The following is a 23,015-nucleotide window of genomic DNA, read 5'->3' on the forward strand; positions in this document are numbered from 1 at the left end:
AGGTGCAGTTCCACTGTCATTCATAAATACAAAATTTTATTTGCACTTCATTAGTTTAGAAAGACCACAATGCTTTTCAATACCACAAACATTCAGGACACACCAAGTTATTCAAATATGTAACTACCGATTTACCACAGCTAAACTAAACAGTGCATTTTAATAAAAGATATACCAAAGATATAATTCACAAATTCATTATCAGACAAAAATCTAACACAGTATTTGCTTGATGGGAATAATTTCTACTATTAGGAAAAAAAAACAAACCTTTTTTACCTTAATTTCCCCTCCCCCAACCCTATAGATGTCCAGACAAATACACATATATATTCCTTAATACAGGAAAATCTTTTGTTTTTTTTTAAAAGAATTTGTCTAGGACAGCAGCATTGCTTTTTATACCTTCTTATAGAGTTTTGAATATAATCTCCATTCTTTTATTGAAACTTATTGATTCTTGCAATTAAGTTTATGCTTATGCAGAAAATAGATGCAATTTCAGCGCAATCAAATTTGCACCAGATGTGATGTTTTAGTACATAAAGGATGGATTCAGCATTAAACAAAATAAATAAGGCTGCCAAAAATTAAACTCAGCTTTTCAACAAATCCAGTCAGTAGAGGATGCTACAGCCAAAAATGTTTTTACTACATTAAAATGAAACATAATGCTGATTATGGAAGCTTTGTACATAAAGTCCTCTGTTTAAAAAAAAAAAATTGTCTTTAAAATAGTCAGCAAAGCACCATATACTTATCTTCATACCAGAAGAGCTTCTGCCTGCCTGTTTATAATAACAAGAACTATTACAACATTTATGTCAAGAATAGGTATAGATTTAACTTCTCCTTTTTCCTCGACTGGAAGTGTGGTAAATCTCAACCAACTGTACAGTATTTATAATAACACTGGGGCAATGAATGAAACATCATTGTGAGGGTCAAGGGCAATAATTAAATGTTATATAGTTGAATCCTACAAAGGATTGCATATTTGCATATTTACAAGTTAGTGTGTAGCTCTGACTCGAATAACAAAGTGCAACAAGAAACTGCCAAATGATTGTAGTGCAGAGTAGTACAGATACTTTCTTTATCCTCCCACTCCTATTTTTCCACTCTGTATGGAGTAACAAGTCAACAGCAACGGACATGTGGCCTTGGAGGAGGCAGTTCTGGTGGGATTTCTGGCTCTGGTTGCAGGGACAGGATACTGTTGGACAACTCATTTCTTATAACATCCAGTGGCATCTTAAAGAAAAGAAAACATCACCTGTAAACAATCATCTACACAGATCTCAGCACAATGAGATAGTTTCAAGAGGTCACTATCAGCCAAAGCCTCCACACTTAAGGATTTTCAAATCTTATTAGTTACCGATCTACATTCAAGCAAGTTGTGCTAACAATGTATTTTCCAATGAAGTTGGGAGACACTGTCAAAATAAGCCTCACTTTCAAAAAATGACAAAATACGAAAGAACTGCCTGCAAACAAAAGCAGGCAAGTGTACAGTCAGCTGCCGATATGAAGTTCTAAGAAATAGGAATCATAGCAAATAGAAGCAGATGTCTACCAAGCTCGACAGCAATTCACTGATGCAGGCAGTAAAGACTGCAAACTACATCATGCCCCCTACATATTAACTTCACCTGACAGCGTGCACTTACCCTCTACGTCCTCCCGATAAATATAATCAGAGATTCCATATTTAAGCATGAACCACTTATGTGGGCAGAAACTATCACCTCAATATTTTACCTTTTTCAGAATGTCATCAACAAGCTTTAGAAATATTTCATCCACATTAAAATTGTCCTTGGCACTTGCTTCACAGAACCGCATCCCAGTTATTTGCTGTGCAAACTGATGGAAGAAAAAGTAAAATAACTACAAAAACAACAACTATACATTCCTCATTAAACCTTTAATAAGCTTTCCTGAAATCTGTGACTGATCTCTTATGCAATTAATTACCCTGAATCTCTAAGGTACAGCAAACGTTGTCAGATACAGCTAATTTTCACTTAGATTTGGTTTAATGGAGAAGTGTGCAGCACTCTTCTAGACTTAAGTTTGAAAAATTAATATCCTCAGTTTACAAGGATTACTCAGATTGCCAAGGAGTAAGAACTTTTCAGAAGAAAAATATTTGTATTTGTCCTGATCAAGAGGGTGCTGTAAGTCCCATGGCAAAACATTCTCCTTTCATTTTCCTTACTACTTTTGCGATGAAGAAAAACAAGAAAAACCAACAACCATGGAAGCAAAGTTGAGTTAAGAAATCAAGCAGGACTCTTGCCAATCCTAAGGTAGTACTTAAAGGCCAATATCTGGAAGAAGAATCACAAACACATCCTAAATGGACATATCTCTATTTATGACTCAAGTCTTTACTACATCTCTTTTCATAGTTTACATGCCAAAAAGAGGTATTCACTATACTACTGTGTACTGGGGCCAACAATCACACTAGTAGTTTATTCCTTTTTTAAAGCAAAGGCATACGACTCCAGGAAGAAAGCATGTAATGCACTTTGTATAAACAGAAGCAAGCAAACAATGAATTTTAACAAAACATCCCCATTCTCAGTATGCTCCTGAGGTCCAACAGTATGACTAAGAATAGCCATGGACTCTCAACAGCAATGTCACAGCAGTTTTGCTTCCAGCTGTAACTTAGGATTTACTTATACCTGTTCTTACCTTTTCTCCCTGCTGTCGAGTAATCTCTCGATCAACTTCACAGTCCAGTTTATTTCCAACTAATAGAAGCTCTGCATCTTCTGAAGCATACTGCAAGTAAAATATTTTAATAAACTAAACCAACAAAATGTGAGGCTTCATACAATATTAAAAACAAAAAGGGAAATTCCTTTACTGAATAATGAAACATATCTACACAGTTTAATACATTAATGTTCTTCCCAAACATTATTTTAAAACTTTTCAACTTAAATTTTTAAATATCATTTTAAAAACATTATTAAGAACCAGTTGTTCCAGTTCACCTAGGAGCGAACAAGTATTTCACAGACAAAAACTTCTTCTTTCCCCAGTGCATAGGCAAATGCATAATGTTACAGATTTCCACTGGCACTTCTAACTACTTCAGCCAAAGGAAGCAGGAACGCACAATTATTTTGCAACAGAACGTGTAAATGTTAAATTTCTGCTAAAAGAATCCTACGCAAACCAGCAGTCTTTAGTTTAATAATCTTGTGATTATGCTGTTGAAAGCATACATTACTGAGTCCTTTTGAGAAAGAACTAATTCTTCAAAAAAAAAAACAGAACAAAGCAAAAAAAAAAACCCACAAAAAAACAAAAACAAAAACAAAAGAGAGCCTACCTTATCAATCATTTTCATCCATTTTGGTAAATCATCAAATGTTTCCTTCTTGGTTATATCATACACCAAAATAATTCCCTTGGCACTTCTGTAATAAGCTGAGGTAATGCTGTTGAATCTCTCCTGACCTGCTGTGTCCCTAAGAAGCAGCAGCAAACATTGGCACAAACGTTTCATGGATTTGCAAAGTATACAATAACTTTGTTTCTATCTTAATAAAGACAGCCTCCCACACTTATTAGATACTCTACATTGAAAATTGAATATATGTGTGTATGTCAGGAAAAAAAATGGAGCATTTCTTTCAATTACAAAAAGTTTTCATATCAGAACTATTTAGCCCATACTAACTTCACCAAGAAAGGCCACCAAATAGGTCTACATGTGGCTGAAAATGAAGCTGTTCAATGGAAATGTACCAGCAGATTAAGCTGGTTTTGTGGTGTATGGTTGTTTCTTTTTTAAATAGCCCTGAAAAAAAAGAAAAAAAGAAAAAAAGAAAAAGAAATGGATACATGCTTAGCAAACTAAAACAGCTGGACAACCAACAATAAAATGAGCAATACACTGATTATTATGATTTGATCTTTCAGAGTCTTTTTGGATCAACCACAGTAATTCAACTATGGTTTTTAAGACTAATGCAGAGGCAACTGGCAGAATTCACTTCTAAAGAAGTGATTTCTAAAGTAAGTAAAGAACCCCTATATAGAACAGCTTTTGAAAGTAGATTATTGCCTTCCACACTTACATCTACTAATCTGAGGTGGTCAAATAGCATTCCTACCCTCACTTTCAACGTTGGAGGCATTTCTATCACAGCGCATTTACACTGGAGATTACTTTCAAGCAATGTCAACTGTTTGCCTGTACTAGCTATAGTTGATATTCCAAAGCAGATAAGACAAAGTTATTTTTTACTGAGTCTTGTCACGGAAGATTTTTGGCAGTTATACTAATACAACAGCTGGTGTACACCCTCAGTCTTAAAATGTGACTGGTATCAAAAGCAAATAGTAAGTTATATGGTGCTTCGAAGTAACAAAAAGATAAGTCAAAAGACTAAATAAAATTCAAAGTACATGGGAGAAAATGTGTGCCCATACATAGGGACCCTAAAACTCAAAAGTAATTCTATTCAACAGTCACATTTTAGACAAAAGGATAAGAATGAATTTGGGAATGAGATTAACAATGGAGAACTGAAACACTCGTTACTAAAAATAATAAAAAAAAATGTTATGTTCACAAAATGCCACATTGATTGTCCTGAGGAATTCTTTTTAAGGTTTATGCACAAGTAGCAGAATAAACTACAACAAACCTATCGTGCTCTACACAGAATCTTTAAGGATCTCAACTAAGCAAGCTTTAAAGTGAAGTACTTAACTTTCTCCTGAAATAGCCACAAACATACTTGATAACAACAAATTTTTGGTAGGTGATTTCACAAAGTAAACACTGTCTGCTAGAAAAAGATGTGAAATCTCTGCTTCATAACCCGTGTAAAAATACTGACTAACACTTCACTAAGCCAGCAGCAGCATGATATGGAACTTGGGGTAGGGAGGCAGAAGAAAACAAATTCCTACAGCACACATTTTTATTTTTATTCATATCCTATTCTCTACTCAAAACTTCTGAACTGAATTTACACAAACCCTTGGGACCCTACTGAAGGTGAAACAGGTAGACTGTTTCAATGAGACCAAGCTCTAGAAGTATTTCAGACAGTTTTAGATTGTTAATTGGTCGCTTTCTTATCTGAATGAAATGTTTTTATTAAAGCAATACAAGTTCTGGCAGCTGAAGTCAGATATTTAAGTATCACTTAAAAGAAGTAATTCATTTTCTCTTCCCTCACTTTTTTTTGGTGATGGTTTGGTTTTGTCAGATCCTCTGGAAATTCATTCCATGAAAGATTTAAAAATTCTAGTATGAACCGTTCATTTTCCACATATGGATAGCATTGCTTCAGTACTTAGAACAGGCTTCTCAAAATTATAACCGCGTAGAGCGGCCTCTGCCATCTGCTGCTAATCCAGCCTACTGACCAAGTGCATTAGGGATGGGATCCCTTTAGTTCTATCACTGCACAGACACAACCAGATGGCAGTTGGCAGGGCATACCCCATATATGGAAGGATGCATCAATTTGAGTTGTGGTCTGACTGATGAACACCACTGCCTTTTTTGCTGGTCAGTCTACCCTCTCTTCTCTGTGCCCGTATCAGAGCAAAGAAACAGAGGAGCCATTTCAGAGCTAACTGTGCCTATAGGTCGATGTTATGGGCTTTTAGCAATTCCATGACAAAGGGGCCCCTTCTGAAGCACCAGATCTCTCAGTTCATACGTTAGGAAAATACATAGGGGAAATAAACACACTAACATCAAGCTACTCTCTCAGAAGAGACCAACTAACACATGAGGTACGCTTATGTGTAAGCATTGGAGTCACCATTACACTCAGTCACTACAGTTTCCTCCAGCCCCGCATTTCCCCAAGCCTGCTGAGTGCATATCACCCAGTCTATCTGGTATTATCAACCTCTCCTCACCTCACAACGACTTCAGGTTCTTAAAATACCCTCAGGTCCTGCACTCCTCTTTGTGTAGATCATTTGTGTGTAGTCTGCCTTGCTGGCTAAACGAGACACACCGCATGCTGTGGTTTGTTCGAAAACCCCATTATATGTTCAATGAACAGATGGCCACCAATTGTCACCTGCCAGTCACTCTAATCACGGTGAATTATGGCTGACTTTCTCTGCCTTGCTTTGATAATCCACACACTTTGTGTAACCAGTGTATCCCCTGCTGCAGGAAATTTAAATGAAACCAGACAACAGGTTTCTGATTGTAAGCATGATCTGATAATACCCATTTCCTTCAAAAACTGGAAGAAAATAAGCTGAATTCGTGGTCTTTTATATTACAATAACAATGTATTATCCTTCAAGTAGTAAGGAGAAAATTGGAAAATTATTGGAAAATAAGCAATAATCAGCAACCTCAAACTAGCTAAATAAGCTGCCACTGAGTATCAAGTTGATCTTACATAGGGAAACTTATCTTGTACGAGAACTATGGGCTATTTTTATAAAAATGCGTGGCAAATTCTTCCAGCATTGAAGGAAAAAAATAACAAGCCTGAAGTAGAGCTAATGTTAAAAGCATATCCATCATAAAATGTCTTCTTTTCATGTGCTGTACTGGAGAAATTAAGTTTGTTACACTATTGTCAATGTATTACTCTCCCACAGTGGGAACACTTGAGTAAAGACAGTTTTTGGAAGGACCAATGGAAAGCTGTGAGAGGAGCATTATTTAACTGCACTAACAGTATGCAATTTCATGGATTTCATGAACAATGCTAATGCAGCTAGTTCCTTATTTCTCTTGCAAGAATCAACATAAAACTATAAGGCAGTTCAATTTCATTCAAATTCCAGAAGTCCAAACAATTAATTACTACTTCATCAATGATTTTGCATCACTGAGAAAATACAACAGATGACTTCTTTTTTAAATACTAAAATAAGTTTTCTTTTACTGATTTTTCCAAGAACTTGCTTTAATGAAAAAAGCACTGCTATTTCCAAATGGTAATTATAAATATTCAGCCTATGACTCTTCCATCAACTACAACCTGCAATTTCCTGCCTCATTAACAGAAACTAGACATCACTCCGAAAATACAGACAAACATTACAACAAACAAATGCAATTAAAAAACACCACCACCATGACAAAGCCTTTTTTCAAGTGTTGACTTGCTGTATTCTCAGATTGTATAATACACATATAGGCTCAAAACTGTCACTGGCTCTGAAGTTAAATTCATTTTTTATGAATGGTAGAGTGAAGTGGCAATAGGGAGGAAATGTATTTTTAAACAGAAATAAAAAATTTAACAATTGAACATTTGCACTTGCTTTGTGCTTTTATGGTACTTGGAGACATTTAAAAAAAAAAATTAAGTCATTTTGGGGTTAATTCTACTTGTGAAGCTGAGCTTTCCTTCCCCTTAAAACAAAACAAAAAAATCGAAGTTATCTGCAATTTTTATTACATGAACTAATTTATGTCAGAGATTCTAACATTTCAGAACTACATTCTGTTACATTTCAGGACTCCCTGTCTCAATTTCCAGCACTACTGCCCATAGAAAACCTTGAGCTGGCAGCATCACAACTTTTAAAGAGAAAGCAGTTCAAACAACTTTCAGAAGCAAATCCCAGATTTCTTGCCAGGTGTCAGCGGCCTCTTTGGGCAGCCCAAGCAGGGCACAGCAGCAGGGCACCATTGCCTCCAGCAGCTGGGGAACATGCAGACTGGAAGCCTGACCTGGGTGCTTTTTACTTCAGCTAAACACTCAGATTACTCAGGTGACAGGGCACAGTCAGATCCCACTGTCCTCCTGATACGCTTATGCTCCAAAGCAAGAAAGTGGGATTCCTATCATTTGGTCTGGCTCTGAGACAGCACTAAAGCAGAGATGCTCAGATACACTCTGATCATCAGGCTAGCTGCTCAGTTACTTCATACACAGCATAAATGCAACAGACACTACAGAATATATGAGCTTGTTTCAGCCAAGATCTGCAACTCAGAAGCTGACCTATTGTATCTACTACTTCTGCCAGCCCAAGGGTCACTGCTACTGCGCTGGGAGGGGGGGCAGAGAAAATGAACACTACTGAGCATCCTCAGTGCTGCTCTACTATGTCATCTTCCAAGGAGCAGGAGGTTGTTTCATGACTAAAAGTCAAAGAAATAGGTTGAAAGTAGCAGTGCTATCCTAACAACGGAAGCCTCTTTGATCCTCAAGTATACAATATCTCACTGTAAAAGCTATATGGAGAGAGTCTGATCTGTATGCTACTCTAATAACAGCAACCAGGTGAGAGATACTTTCAAAAGGAAACATCACTGATTGATACATTCAGTAGAGTTCTCTGCTTTTTTTCTCTTTTCATAAATAGAATTGGCAGAGGTCTCTGGAAAACATTGCTGGCACAGCAGTCAGCAAAGAGAGAAGTCAAGTCACCACTGAAAACCCAATCTGGTATTGAAAAGAACAAAAACAAATGAACAACCATTCTTGTTTGATTTCTGAAGTAGAATTATCAATGACTGAAAAAATAAACAAGCTCGGATGCTTCAAAATGCAACCTTAGTCATTTTCAGGAATCAAACACATTTTAGAAATGATTTGTTCCTTTAGTTGCTCATTTGATCAAAATACAGGGTTTTGTAGTAATTACTGTGATCTTTATAAAACCACCAGGAAGCATGAGACAATCTTGCCTCAACAACTCTACACAGGTAGAGGCAGGATCAACCACACGACTTAAGTTAGCATTTTAAAACTTTAAGTGGTTGACTTTGTAAATTGCTTTCCTGTTTTCATCTAACAGCTGAAGGTGCAAAAAGAATAAATAGGCCCAACAACACATACAACAACGCTTCAAAATAAATGAGTGAAAGTGATGCTTATTTGATTGCTTTTCAAAAACTTTACAAGCATGCCACAACAGTCTTCCATGTAATCCATAAGAACAGCATTTTAACAGCAGTTCTTGAAGAGAGAGTGACACTTGGGAGCTGGATATTGTACTTCTGGATTTTAACATATCTTCTTCTCTATAATGTGTTTTATTCACTGTTACAGCAGGTCTTTGCACAGGACTATTGGTCACTTTTTTTTTTTAAGCAACCTATCAATTTTTAGTTTAAAAAGTTTCCTATGTGCTACTAGCATATTCTCAATATGTGGAAAATAATGGTTTAAGCATCTCTTTTCAGCTAAACATCTCTTATAAAGTATTTATTCAACATGAAAAAAGTTAATTGTCAAGCTCAGCATATTTCATAGCAAAATTTTAAGTTAGGCATATGGTAGCATCTCCTTATCAAAAAACTTCTGTTACCTCTGTCAGCTTCAGCAGACCCTGGCTAGCAACTGCTGGCTCAACTGCCAGCCTTGTGGTCATAGGTTTCCAAGCAGGGACACATGATGGATGAAGACATGCCAGTAACATTCAAGTGTTAGGTGACTGATGATACCAAAGATGATGTAGCAGTTAACTCAGAGGGAAGCAAGACAGACACATGGTGTGACAAACAGTTGATGGTGACCTGCCAAGAGGAGTTAGTAAGCTGAATTCACTGCACCCATGTAGTTAAGAATGAGAAACCACCAGAATATCCCAAAAGTGTCTCACAGTTCAGAGCTCTTCCACCCCTCTAGAGATTGTTAGCAGCTATATCAGCTTAACTACAATGCCAATTATGCATCAAGCACTGTTAATCAACCAAAGCTAAGCTTCTACATAGTAGTACGTGAGTTTAATGTATATTAACATAGCTGGTTTATTCTCTCAAAACAATGCTTATGTATTAGACGACTCTGCAAAACAAAGGAGCACATAAGCTCAACAAGTCCTAAACAATTTAAATTCTATCATTAGCATGGGGAATCGTTATGAGGAAACATGTATCCTACTCTAGAACAGAAAAGCTTAGCTTAGACATCAAGCTTTCTGCAACAGAACATTATTTCTAGTTAATGTACACTGTCTCGGTTGTATGAGATCATTTTCTGTCTTAGTGCTGTTATAGGGGGTATAACTTGCTTAGTCTTGAATGCACTTCACTTTTAAATTATTTACCACAGTATCAAAGAAACAGCACAGTCTATATCAAGTTTTAGAAAAAAGTTTAGGAAATACTTTATGGCTGCCTTATAATTGCTTTTGTAGCAAGTCAGTTTAGAACAGTCCAAAATATAAAAATCTAACTGTCTATTTAACATGGTTACTTTTGTTTGTTGAACTCCTATTTCTTGTGTAGATGATTTCACACTTCTAGAAAAAAGTCCTTGAGATCTCTGTGATGCATTAATATTTCAGTAATTACACTCATGCACTACTTCTAACCATCTTTCTCCTCCTTTATCCTCACAAAAACCTAAGAGCTATTTGGTTTTGCTAAGTCAAGTGGGAATGTAGGAGAGAAACAAAAGGCTAAGAGCTAAACCAGCTTATAACAGTTAATAGTATTAGACAAGCATATCGATTCATGCTATAACATAAAAATTAAAACATACTGCTGGTTGCACATTTGTTTTACTTACCAGATTTGTAATCTAATTTTCTTTCCTCTTAGCTCTACTGTTTTGATTTTAAAATCAACACCTATAAATGAAATACAGTAAACAGAAAAGTAGAAATAAGAAGCAAAAGTAATGAGGGTGTAAATTATTACTATCATTTTTGGATAGGTTGTTTTTTTTTTTATCAACTTTTAACAGTTTTGCAATAGGCAAGATCATCACATGGATTTGACTACAGCTATATAGTCTGCGAGCTATCTGATTTGGTAGCATCACAACATAAACTTTCCACTTTGTGCAGCAGTTCCAGCAGCAGGTGAACCCAACACAACAGTAAAACAACAGGCATGGTTGGTTGTTTCTCCCTTATTCACATTGACTGTCAAGGACAAGCCTGCTCTACTTTCAAGTGGCACAGCTGCCTCGGAGGCGTGAAGCAAACCCTGTCCCTCCACACCAGTCTGTGAAGTGGAACAGTACACAACTACACCCAAGCCAGATGCTCAGTGTTTGTAAGGTGCCAGAGTGGAAGTGCTGGAATTGTAGTTGGTTTATGCAGTTTGTCAGCACCGTCATTCTTCATTCTGGCAAAAGTTCATGAGCAAATTGCTTCAATTTTGAACAACTTTAAAAATTCCTTTTATACCCGTATGGTACTTTCAACCATCATCTCCAAATTCCAACCAGAATTTGAATGTAATCTAAACAGCAAAGACCCACGAAGACCTTGTTATACAGAAAGACTTCAAGTCCATGAAAATAATGCCACCAATCAACACAGAGACACAGTATGGTCAAACAGTATCTAGACACAAAAGAATACCACCTCAAACATAAAAATATTTCAGGGTACAAGTGTCCTAGGATATCACAGTACTCATAAATTGTACACTAAAATGAGCAGGTTAATGTTTGCATAAATCGTTTTGCTTCACTTCTTCCTTCTGAACAGCATCCCTTCCGACAGAACCAAATCAAAAAGCAGGGAAATAAAAAGACAGGAGAACATCATTCAGACTGGCACACTTACACCCACACAGAAGTGCAGAAGCATGCTGTGTTGGAAAGACTTTTGCCTTTTCACATGCAAGTGAATACCAAGGATAGGTACAAAAGTGAACACAAAGAGAAGATTTACATTTCCTCTCACAACAACTAAACATTTCCCTAATGTCTGTCCTTGATAAAAACCTTGCCAATATTGTTAGAATCTATATCAGACTGTAATTTCTATAGAAGGACCTGAATTTGCCCCTTAGATCATCTGCACCAAAGTCTCATGGAAACAAAAGTACATCTCACACTGGAAAAATAGTCTAAATATATGGAAGGATCATTGACCTTTACTCCCCTCGACAAAAATGCCTTCAAACCAACAGGTCACAATTGTGCACTGCATAGTGATAAAAGTGTTGGTTAGCAGCACAACAATCCTCCTTCTCCAGGTCCCAGTCACACCTCAGTAGGGTTCACGGACAATACAGCAATCAAAGCAATATACATTGCAGTCTATAACTGTAACAGCAATTTTAAAATATTCATACGCAAATTGAGAAAAAGTATAAGAATTATTAAAGTTTCAGAACATTTATTAATTGTAGTTTTAAGAAATACCTTTAGCACTTTTGAAAAACTAGTATCTTTGTTGTTAGTGTAAAAGTCAAAGAAAGTGAAATGGACATGCTATTGTTCTACTATCCAAAATGTGGGAAATAACAGTTCTTGTCATTACTACATTATTAATGTTTTAATAGTTGCTTTAAAACACCATCCGTATCTACTGCTAAATGCCTTTTCTCCAAATAATTGCATTTGAAGTATACAATACAGTTATCCTAATGGTCACAACTTGTCTACAACACAATAGCAACTTTACTCACAAAGGAGATCATCAATATCAATATAAATAGTTTCAAAATCTCTGCCTTTCTCTGTTTCAACATAATTGCCCCACCACCTCAAGTTCCCAGTCCTACTGCATGAATACAACATGCTGTATGATTTATTATTCATCTGAGAACTCAGATTTAAAAAAAAATAAGAAAATCTACCTTGTTCCTCTCACTGAAATATTAATAGAATACATTATGTATGGTGCTGGCACAGACGGCATGCTGGCTTTGGTTAACCACTGCGCTTGTGGAGGAGCTTGACCTGAGTATGAAGTCAGAGAGAATGCAGCTTCTGCTAAAGAAGTTGTCCTGCTGTCACACAGAAACAAGTCTATATCAACTCTGACCAAAAGCTGCGCATTGCAAACCGCCATGGGAATTTCATGCAAATTTCACTAAGTCCATTAGCAAAACCTTTTAGTTTTTAAGGAAGGGATTTACATACTGTCATCTCAGAAAACCGAGGAACAAAAAGGTAGGTGTGTTTTGTTTTAAGCAAAAATAATGCACTACAGAGAAAATCCAATTGCTATAATACAGGAAATTTTCAGCTCAGGAATTCTTGTGAACACAAGGCAGACCATATGTTAATGAAATCAAGTGGAAAAATGCCTACAGATTTAAAAGATTGTTTCAGAATAAATATTACGTCCCTATTATTCTCGGAATCACAGAATCATTAAGGTTGGAAAAGATCACTAAGACCATCCAGTCCAGTCATCAGCCATCCCCACCATACCCACAAACCACTCAGCGCCACATCCATATGGTTCTTCAACACCTCCAGGGTCGGTGACCCCCCCACCTCTCTGAGCAGCCTGTGCCACTGCCCACCACTCCTTCTGAGAGGAATTTTTTCCTAATATCCAACCTTCCCATTCCAAAGGCAAATTGTTCTGTTAATCATCTTAAAGTCACAGCCTGAAACATTTATTTGCTGTTATACTTTGCACAAAACTATGCGAAACAGTAAGTTTTGGAGAGATGGATTGTTCTATAAAACAGTTTGAATCACCTAACACTTCAAGCAGATAGCTTGCCAGAGCTAAAAGGTGGCTCAACCAATTTTTATAATTAGTAATGCTCTGCAAGCAACAACACCATTCCAAAAGTTTAATGTCTGCCAACACTGGAGGAAAAATACTGGCAACTGTTCTCTTGCAAACGAAGAAACAAATTCCAAAGCCTGTCAGATTTCATTACTGCGTATCACCACTGACCAGTCAAAGGTTATACTTTGATTTTACATACAAATTAGTAGACAAACATTTCTTTTCCATTTTAATTTCAAACATCATCTTAAGAAAAAGTTCAATGAAATAAATAGCCTGACTAAAGTCAACGAACCAAGTTTTGCCATCCATGTAATTCCTCCAGGTAGTAAAAACATGAGGAAAGCCTATTAACAAGTCTGAGGAAGCCAATCGGGAAGCAAATGCCTCCCACTGTTGCAGATAACAAATACTTGTTAGTCACACATGACAAGAGGTAGACAACTGGATCTATCCATTCATGTAAAGTGAGCATAAAGAGCAGTCTTATGTGTTCTTATAGCTACAGTTGCAGAACACTTGATTTGGACCAACTGCTGGAGTCTCCCATTCAAACTCCAAGTTTAACATTTGTTCCATTTGTGTTCAGTCCTGCCAGAGGCTGCTGCAGTCTCGAAGCTGTGTGCTGTACAGTGCTGTGCCTGAACACAATCAGTGACAGACAGGCCTGGTGTAACACCCTACCAGCACAGCCCACAGCACATAGCCCAGTGATGGCAGACAGTCCCTGTAAGGATGTCAACAACAGTTAACACAAACAAGCCACCCAGGCCCCTTCTGTCCTTAATTACACAAACAGCATCCAGTACGTGGCTTAATTCATTCATAGTTCAATAAAACTGAGGAATCAATAATTGCTGTTGACAACTGCATTAAATCTGAACAACACATCTTATAAAAATAAAGGATTGTAAAAGGCTCTCTCCAATGGCAAACCAAGGCTAATTTTCACACTAAATAGTTTGCATTTAAACAACTACTGACGATTTTATTGACAGCAAGTCATCAAATGCACACAGCAGAGCCAGCAGGTACATGTTTATGGTACTCTCAAGTGTGTGTCCTTTGCCAGGACACAGCAACAGGAGGGGAACCAGAAGGCTGACCACCACCTTCCCTCCCTCCATGGCAATCTTACACACACACCACTGGCAAGCTATGCATTCAGTTCTTCCACTATGACTACATTCATAGCAGTCTTCTCTGCCTGAATTAAAACTGCTCATTTTGGATGTCATATTCTGCCACAATTGTTTTTTCTCTGGCACAGCCATTCTCAGGAATCCTAACACATATCCCATACGTCTTTAAGAGTTAATAAAAAAAAAAAAAGCACAAAAACACAGATCCCAAACTCAACTTTGAGTTTATGATTTGGTATCCACAAAGCATTTTGAAATACCCTGATTCAGCTTGCTCTACCACCAAACTGCAGGTATTCCTGTTCCCCCACCCCTAGCTGGAGAGATGATGAGGCATTACGTATAGCAGCAATTATATGGCACGCTGAAGATAATATTATTAATTCAGTACTTTGAAAAATTCTATAAAGCACACTGCTTTTGTTGTGAAAGCACAAGAGCTTTAGATTAAAAATACACTTCATGCAAACAAGAGCACCTACTTCAACATGTACTCAACTGAAACAATGGTTTTCCAGGAAAAATAAAGGGCTATTGGACTAGAAGGCAATTAGAGAGGTTTGTTTCCTTTATTTTGAAGGAGTCTATGCAACAAACGGCTAAGCAAACTGTCTGCGCTCCTTTCCAAAACAAACAGCCCTAAAAGAAAGGGAACAGGCACTCAAAATAGAAGTGCACTAATGAAGTTCTAGATAAGGGCAAGTCAGTGTGAGCGACGTATCTTGTCACTGCACTGAACTGGAGGCTGCTCCAGACTGAAAACAAATCCAGTACAAATGAAGCGTAGCCCAAAACAGGTTATAATATATAGATTACTTCTCATTCCTGTTTGCAGGAAGAAATCTACTAAAGCATACACTGAAACACATACAACTGTGTCTAGTTTCTTTCTGTAAAACAATTTGTCTAGAAATAAAAAAGAAACTTCTTACTCTGCATTCAGCATCACTGCTTTCAATTTTTTTCCTCCCCTAAATGGCAGAAAAAGGAAGTGGAAGCTGTTTTGTTCATAAGGAGTGACCTTAAGAGGCCAAGATTACAAAGTTCAGGCAGGAGCTGGGAAAACAGATGCAAATAGAGCACATAGAACCCCTACAGCTAAAATCAATTCCAATAGATTGAATTTTCAGAGGCCTATTAGCTATTCCCAGCAAAGCAATGCAATCAGTGAAAAATAATCAGACTGTATTTGAAGAGACACAATCAGTTTAAAAATTCAGAGTTTGCATACTAATTGATCATTAGAATGGACTTAAAATTCAAAGGCTGGGACTGTTTGTTTACTTTGGACATCTGACAGCATTACAGAGAAGTTTTCTTCCTTCCGCTACAGTTGATGACTGTGTTTCTAGAGGTAAGATCCAGCTCTGCTACCAGCTTGCACAGCACCTGCTATAAGAGAGTCCTCATCTGTAACTAAATATTGATTGCAATACAGTAATTAATAGAAACGACAGTCATATAGTACTGCTGAAGTCAAGGAAAAGATGCACGCTGGCTTTGCTATCAACTTCTACCATCTTTGGGGAAAAAATATACAAAGAAGAGTACAGTACATGGGCGTGGAGGTAGAATAAGGTTACTAAAGTTATTTGAGGGAAAAATAAAGCAGTTTTTAATTGAAGTTTCAAGACACATAGGTAATTTTAAGAACCAACAAAGCGGAAATACCTCTTTCAAACCTCACATTATACATGTAAAGATTAAAAAGAGATTTGGAAGCATTACGTGTAAGTCACCCATGAGCCAGTTTGGGGATTACGTTGGGGGCAGGTAAAGCACGTTGCTCATACGGCTCTGAAGTGTAATTCTAGAACAATTAACATGCAGAAACTTGAGACCGCTCGCCTAAAATAAAAGCACACACGTAACTCTGCTGGCAACTGTGCTACAGACCAAAGCAAAACAGACACACCAACATCAGAAAAAAAGAACTGGTTACGTATGTGCAGTGGCTAAACTTTAAAGGTGCAATTACACAGATTTTTAGAAAGGCAACAATGATCTTTGAATGCCTGATGCACACTTAAGAAAGTCTAAGATGTTCAGCATTTCCAAACAATTAAAATGGAGGAAGTTATTTCTTTATAATTTTACCATCTGCGAGAAATCTTTCAGAGAGCTTCAGAGAGAAACTTTTAATCTATTTACAGAGCTAACTTCAAAGCATGGACCAAATTTTTGATAAACAGAATGAGGTGAAAGGCAGGATGGAATGAATAAGATATTCTGGGCCTTCTTGAAGACAAGGCATTTGCAAAACTCCCTACTGAACTGACAAACACAGTGGGCTAGTGGTCTACAATGACCTGACCTGAAAGGAAAACTGAATGTCAAAGAAAATTAATAACAGCACCCTACTATTAAAAAGGCAGAACCTATTTCAAAATGAGACTGAACACGGCATTTTGATTTGAGTACCAAGTTTTTCATTCCTTAGATATTAGAAGAAATAAATGGTAGAAGTGTTGCTATATAGTTGCAGTCTTAACAAGTGAGAATATTAATCCTCTCTCTTGTTCAAGGGCAGCCTGGTGAACAAGCTTCATAGAGATTTAAAGTTTTTGCAGTGAGGGGCACTCTATGGATTCTCTTCTATTTTACAGGTCAGCTAAAAACACAAGCATTCTGCAAAGGGTACCTGTCATCAAATGAATGTCTATTTAAGTGCACAACTTTCAGAAAGAAATATTAAAGTCCACAACTGAGAATCATATGCCCCCTATTTTTATTTTTTGCTTCTGACACTCTCAGCTGTTCACGGCCCAGACTGAGTTTGACAGCTGCATTCCACTCTCCTTACAAATGAAACTCCACATCTGACACCATTCAAGTGGGCTCTTCGTGCTGTCTGCTGGTGTACTTGCATATATTCTCATACGTGCACTGACAACACACTCTAAGATATTCGGATAGCTCTACTGTCATGATAGAACCTGAATATTTCCCTCACTCTAGGCTAGCAGTTGGTTTATAAATGAGGAAAACAAAGTCAAATTCAAACTTAAGCATCTTCACAAGCTCTTGGCAATTCAAAAATAAAAGTAAAAACACAAAGAGCCCTCCCCAAAGCCCTGTTCCCAAACCCTGACCATATGCAGCATCGCTCCACTACATTTTCCTATATTAAAACACAGATTTGTTACTTATGAGGGCTCAAATAATTATGCATGGAAAATACTTGCTGACTACACCAAAGCTGTACAATATGCTTAGTTGACAAATACCGAGCAAACAGCTATTGATAGGTTCTTTCAGTTGTGGTCTCCAGCGTCAATTACAAGTGACAACAGTACTAACGGTAAAAGGCAGTCTCCAAAGAGCACAGGCTTCTGCTCAAAGCTGTGTTGCCTGAGCTCATGGTTTCAGAACTGACAACAAACAACGCAAGTTCCTACATGCTCCCCAGTTATCTCAAGGTTTTGTGTAAGGTCAAACTGCTTTCTAGGCAAAGCTCAGCCTCCTGCTCTACACTGTTAGTACTTCATCAAACTACTGCAGCACAGCATCAACAAAATATTTGTTAAGCTTTATTTATGCTAATCTACAGTAGTCAAAAAGCCAATAAATAAAAATAAGTATGTATTAATATCTTGAACAAATGAAGACGAGGGCTATTTCTCACATAAATACCTAGTACTGTTGGCCAGAACTTCCTTCCTTCCTCTTTTTTTTTTGTGCAGCAAAGATTTCTCAGTCTGAGTACAGAGCTGATTTTGAGTATAAAGCCAACAGAAGGATGATTGCTACTTTATTATGACATGGAAAAGCCAAAGATATTTACTTCTACCCTTTCCTCTTCTCCATCACAAATAAGTTCTTAGTGCCATCTTATGGAAGGCAAAAAGAACCTTCACAGAAAAACTGAAATGAGTTACATTTGTCAGAAAGAGTGTAACATGAATATAATTAGTATTGTAGGAAAAACTTATGGGAATGAAACCTAACATTTATGTTGTTAGTCCAAAGACAATGAAGAAAGAGGTTGAATTGTGACAGGAAACCGGAACATAAATACATACATATATGTATATATCTATATATCACATATACATATTAAAAACAGAACTTGCCTTATTTAAAGTTGGTCTGTTGAAGTTAAACCCGAAGTTTTCACTATTACTACTGCCTATTTGTTGGAAGTTAAGCACTTTGCATGAATATTCTAGAAAGAATTAACAGGAAATGGACTACTTGGAAGAAAAAGCTATAGAGCTCTGTAAATCTAGTGAGCTCCCAACACAGGCCAACATTCCATTTCACAGTATATTAAAGCAAAGGGAATCAACGCCAAAGAGCATTTGTGAAGCCAAAGAGATCTTTCCCCACAGCACATTTGCTTGCCCACAGGCTACAATTAGTCCAAAAGGGATCACAGCACTCCCATCCTGATCCACAACACTTCCCATTAGAAACTCATCTGAGAAGCTCCACCTATGATTTTCCTTGCAAACGAGGCTTGAAGGAGGCTTTGGCATTTGCTTCAAATGGTGGAGTAGTGTCCCAAGAACAGCTGCTAAAAGCTGGCCACGAGCCTGCAAAGTCACCTCAGCTCTTGCATTATGGTAGGTAAGTCCTCTTTCCTGGGATGCCTTCATGATGGAAAAAGAGCTGCAGGATGGATGACACTGGGCCTCAGAAACCTTACATAGACCAGCAAATGAAAGATGAGTGGAAGAGCTCAGCTTGAGGTGGAGGAGCAGGAGAGGCGGCTGTCTGAGCAGTGAGTCAGTGCGGGGTGAGCAGGAACCTCAGGTCCTGAGATGAAAAGCAGGAGGGAAGCATAACACTTCGCTGGCTAGGAAACAATGCCGAGTGCACGAGTTTGGTAGATCTGTCACAGAAACAGCAGAAGGACTGGCAATGAACAGACTGGGATACAGCAGCTGGAGAGTACAGAGGCCTTTGAAAAATAAAGAGGACTCTTTATTATAATTTCTAAATGTTAATAACAATAATAACATCACTATGGAGATCTGGATGTGCAGATTTATTTCTTTTGGAATAAGAACTACTTTTGGGATGATAAGACAGGAGGAAGAAGAACAGCCAAGGACTCCTTCTTTCCTGACCACTTTAAAGCCTTCTTGCAACCACAGCAATGAATATTTGTGCACTGCTTTTGGAAAGATCACTCTCATTCATTTGACATGCTTGTTTTGCATTGTTAAGAGTCTGAAAAACACCCTAGCAACAGTTTTAATCCTTCTCTTCCATGAAAAATACAGGTGCATGGAGGCCAGGTACAGCATCGCAATCAGAAAACAACTTTTATTTTAAAATAAAATGTATATAAACATTTGTTGACAAAATTAATTAATGATGCCAACATTATCCTCACATAAGAACTCTACCATCATGGAAAAGGAGTTACCTTAACTACCTTGGATTTAATACTGGTGTAAATGAGTAATTTTATGTCAGGGAGCTACAGGGAGAACATTTCTAAAGAAAATGTCCATGTCCAAACCAGTAATAAAAATAAGTTATAACCTAATAGTAAGAACAAACATCCAAACCTAGCACATAAAACCGTGAACAGCAAAATCTATTTCTCATGTGACACCAGTGTGCAAAAGTCAGTAAATATTTGAGTGCACTGAGTATTCTCAGTGCGATATAAACAGCAGATTAAGGAGACACAATATTCTGTGCAACTTAATGCCCAAAATAAATACATCAAAAGAATTTTAGATCAACAGCACATCGTGTGCAGTTATGAATAATGTGCTGAAATCTGCCAAGCTATTTTTGAACGCTTTCAAAGAACTTCAGCGTTTTGAGATGAGACAGAAGACACGTTGGTGTGCTTGTTAAATTCTGTAATAAAATCTGGCAGTGTAGTCTTTGTAAATTAACATTACAATGCTGAATATCTCTTAATTGAATCCACATCTCTCTGTTTATGTAGAAACACTCAGTGACATCCCACTAATAACCTAAACAGCAGCTGGGGACAGAAGTCAGCCAGGCTCTCCCAATAAGCTTTGGGCATGCAAAGTTTTGGACATTTGCAATTCTTCCACTGTCAGAGAAGACCTCTGAGCAGCCTGTGCATTTCCATACAGAGGTTAAAATGCCATATATTGTTCTGTTTGGCCTACACTTTCACAGGTCTACTATAAAAAGAAGGTAGAGGCCGCCAGTATCAAGATAAGATAATTAAATGTGTTCTTATATTCTTATACCATCTTTTCAAATTTAATTTCAAGGTATATTTGGTTTGCATTGCTTCCTCTGAAATTGCATTAGTCACACTGTTTCAAATCATGTTTCAAAACATTCTGCACTTATAACTCAAAAAAAATAACTTCAGAAAGCAGTTATGTGGGAAGAGTGCGTTATTTGAATAGTGCAAACTTTGACTCCTGATCATTTCTGTTTGTGGATTATTTTCCTTTTACATAACATGTAAATAGCAGAGGTAAATAGCAAGCTTTCAGTCACAACAGCGAGAAGCAGCTGAAGGATCTGGGGGAATCTCAACAGCTATCAACTTTAGTCAGAAGACCTTGAAAGAATGCCATTACTATCAAGTTTCTACATGTATTTTGGCATAAGCTGATTTTTCCTATGCTGCTTTATGTTGGCACACTTCATACATCAAACATTACGTAATCCTCTGTCTAGCAGCATACCACCATTTACTTCCTGTCTTTTATGAAATAAGGAAGCTTTCCGCTTCAGTCACTGCCTTGGTTATCTAGGAAATCAGTGTGCTTACAAGGCACCAGACTGGAAGTCTGGACTGGGGTCTAGGGCACCTCCTCTTACTTCTCAAGATTCACATCAGGAAACCAACCCTAGCTAAAGGAGAGCAGCAGCCCAGCCTGAAAGGAATGCTAAATGTAGGTCATCCCAAAGATGCACGAGTTCAAAGCAACACAGTCACAGAGAAATTTGTAAAGAGACATTTCACTGCCAATTCTACTTCGCTAGCTTACTGTATGTTTAATCAAATTGGTCCATTTACAAAAGCCATCAGCATTTCTTCACTACAATAACACATCACTTCAGGATTGTGTTTCTGACTTTTTGGAAGTCAAAAAGAAGTTAAGTTACCAACTTAAAAATATCAGCACTAACAGGATGCTGAGAGGAAAACCCACAGCACTATCAGAGCGGGATTTTTAGAGGACCTGGAAAAAAAAAAAAGGTATAAAAACTCACAAAACACAAACTAAAACAAATGAGAGTAACTCTAATGTTCTGTCACAGAAGGGTGGGCTTGAAGAACAGCATCTTAGTTTCCAAAAGGCAACACCACTCTTTTCCATCAGATGCTACAGGTTTCTTCACATTTCAAGCTACAACTTAGCTACGCACGCTCATTTTACAATGACACAGACTTAACAACCTGCTTTGCTGCAGCATTCAGAACAGGTAATAATGCAGACCAACCAGCTTGTTTTCTCCCCTCTTGCATCCACACATCAAAGCACAGCAGGCATTAAGCCACCTCAAAGCACCGCTGACTAACCCATGAACAAGATGCTGCTGAACAAAGCTGGGGAGCTGCTCCCCAGTTTGTCAAACGAGGAGCAAAACACGCTCAAGAGGTGCTCTTCATGGAAGGAAACATCAGCTTCCTCACATCTAACACTGAGGAGGGTTTCCAGGCAGCAGGGATTCGGTGTTAGCCGGGCTGGGGTCTGGAGCAGCACTTGGAAGTCCCATCAGTGATGTTCAGTGCACACTGCAAAACTCCTCAGCTCCTGGAACACTTCTGTACCACTTCAGACTTTAGCACAATGACCTGTTTTACCAGCCACCCCTAACACTTTTAAAAATATCACAGAATCACAGAATTGCAGGGGTTAGAAGGGACCTCTAGAGATCATCGAGTCCAACCCCCCAGCAAAGCAGACTCCCTGCAGCAGGCTGCACAGGCAGGCGTCCAGGTGGGTCTTGAATATCTCCAGAGAAGGAGACTCCACAACCTCTCTGGGCAGCCTGTTTCAGCGCTCTGCCACCCTCACTGTGAAGAAGTTCCTTCGCATGTTGGTGCAGAACTTCCTATGCTCAACTTTATGGCCGTTTCACTGTCGAAACACGTAAGAACGAAAGAGGACACCAAACTCCCCCTGCCAGACCCGGGTCAAACTATGCCCTCCGCCCCCATCCCGCGGCGCGCTGGGAAGTTGCGCACAAGGGCTGTCCTCACAACTCCACGCTCTACCACCCGCCTCACGGACAGGCCTGGGGACCCCGGGTACCCGCCGAGCAGGGCAGGAGAAATTACAGCTCTCCAGTGCACGGCACACGGGAAGGGGGGACCCGGCCGGGCCGCGTTTACACCGCGAGAGCCTGGCAAGGACAACGCTGCCGGCGCGGTCGGAGGGCTGCCTTACCCACGGTGGACTTGCAGGCCTCGCAGAAAGTGTCGTCGGTGAAGCGCTCCATCAGGCTGGTCTTGCCCACCCCTCGCGAGCCGATGATGATCACCTGCAGCTTGAA

General features: G+C 38.3%; 1 protein-coding gene across 1 annotated transcript in view; it reads right to left on the bottom strand.

Annotated features, from left to right (window-relative positions):
• Positions 1–14: 14 nt before the first annotated feature.
• RAB12 (RAB12, member RAS oncogene family) overlaps positions 15–23,015 on the bottom strand; it is a 23,697-nt gene continuing 696 nt past the window's right edge. The window contains exons 2-7 of the mRNA XM_019614328.1: positions 22,910–23,009; positions 10,494–10,554; positions 3,356–3,494; positions 2,710–2,799; positions 1,765–1,869; positions 15–1,254 (exon numbers count right to left, since the gene is read on the bottom strand). Of these exons, the coding sequence (XP_019469873.1) occupies positions 1,141–1,254; positions 1,765–1,869; positions 2,710–2,799; positions 3,356–3,494; positions 10,494–10,554; positions 22,910–23,009 (609 nt within the window). The 3' untranslated portion in view covers positions 15–1,140. The remainder of the gene's footprint in view (positions 1,255–1,764; positions 1,870–2,709; positions 2,800–3,355; positions 3,495–10,493; positions 10,555–22,909; positions 23,010–23,015) is intronic.

This window comes from Meleagris gallopavo, chromosome 3 (assembly GCF_000146605.3).
Source record: "Meleagris gallopavo isolate NT-WF06-2002-E0010 breed Aviagen turkey brand Nicholas breeding stock chromosome 3, Turkey_5.1, whole genome shotgun sequence".
NCBI lineage: Eukaryota > Metazoa > Chordata > Aves > Galliformes > Phasianidae > Meleagris > Meleagris gallopavo.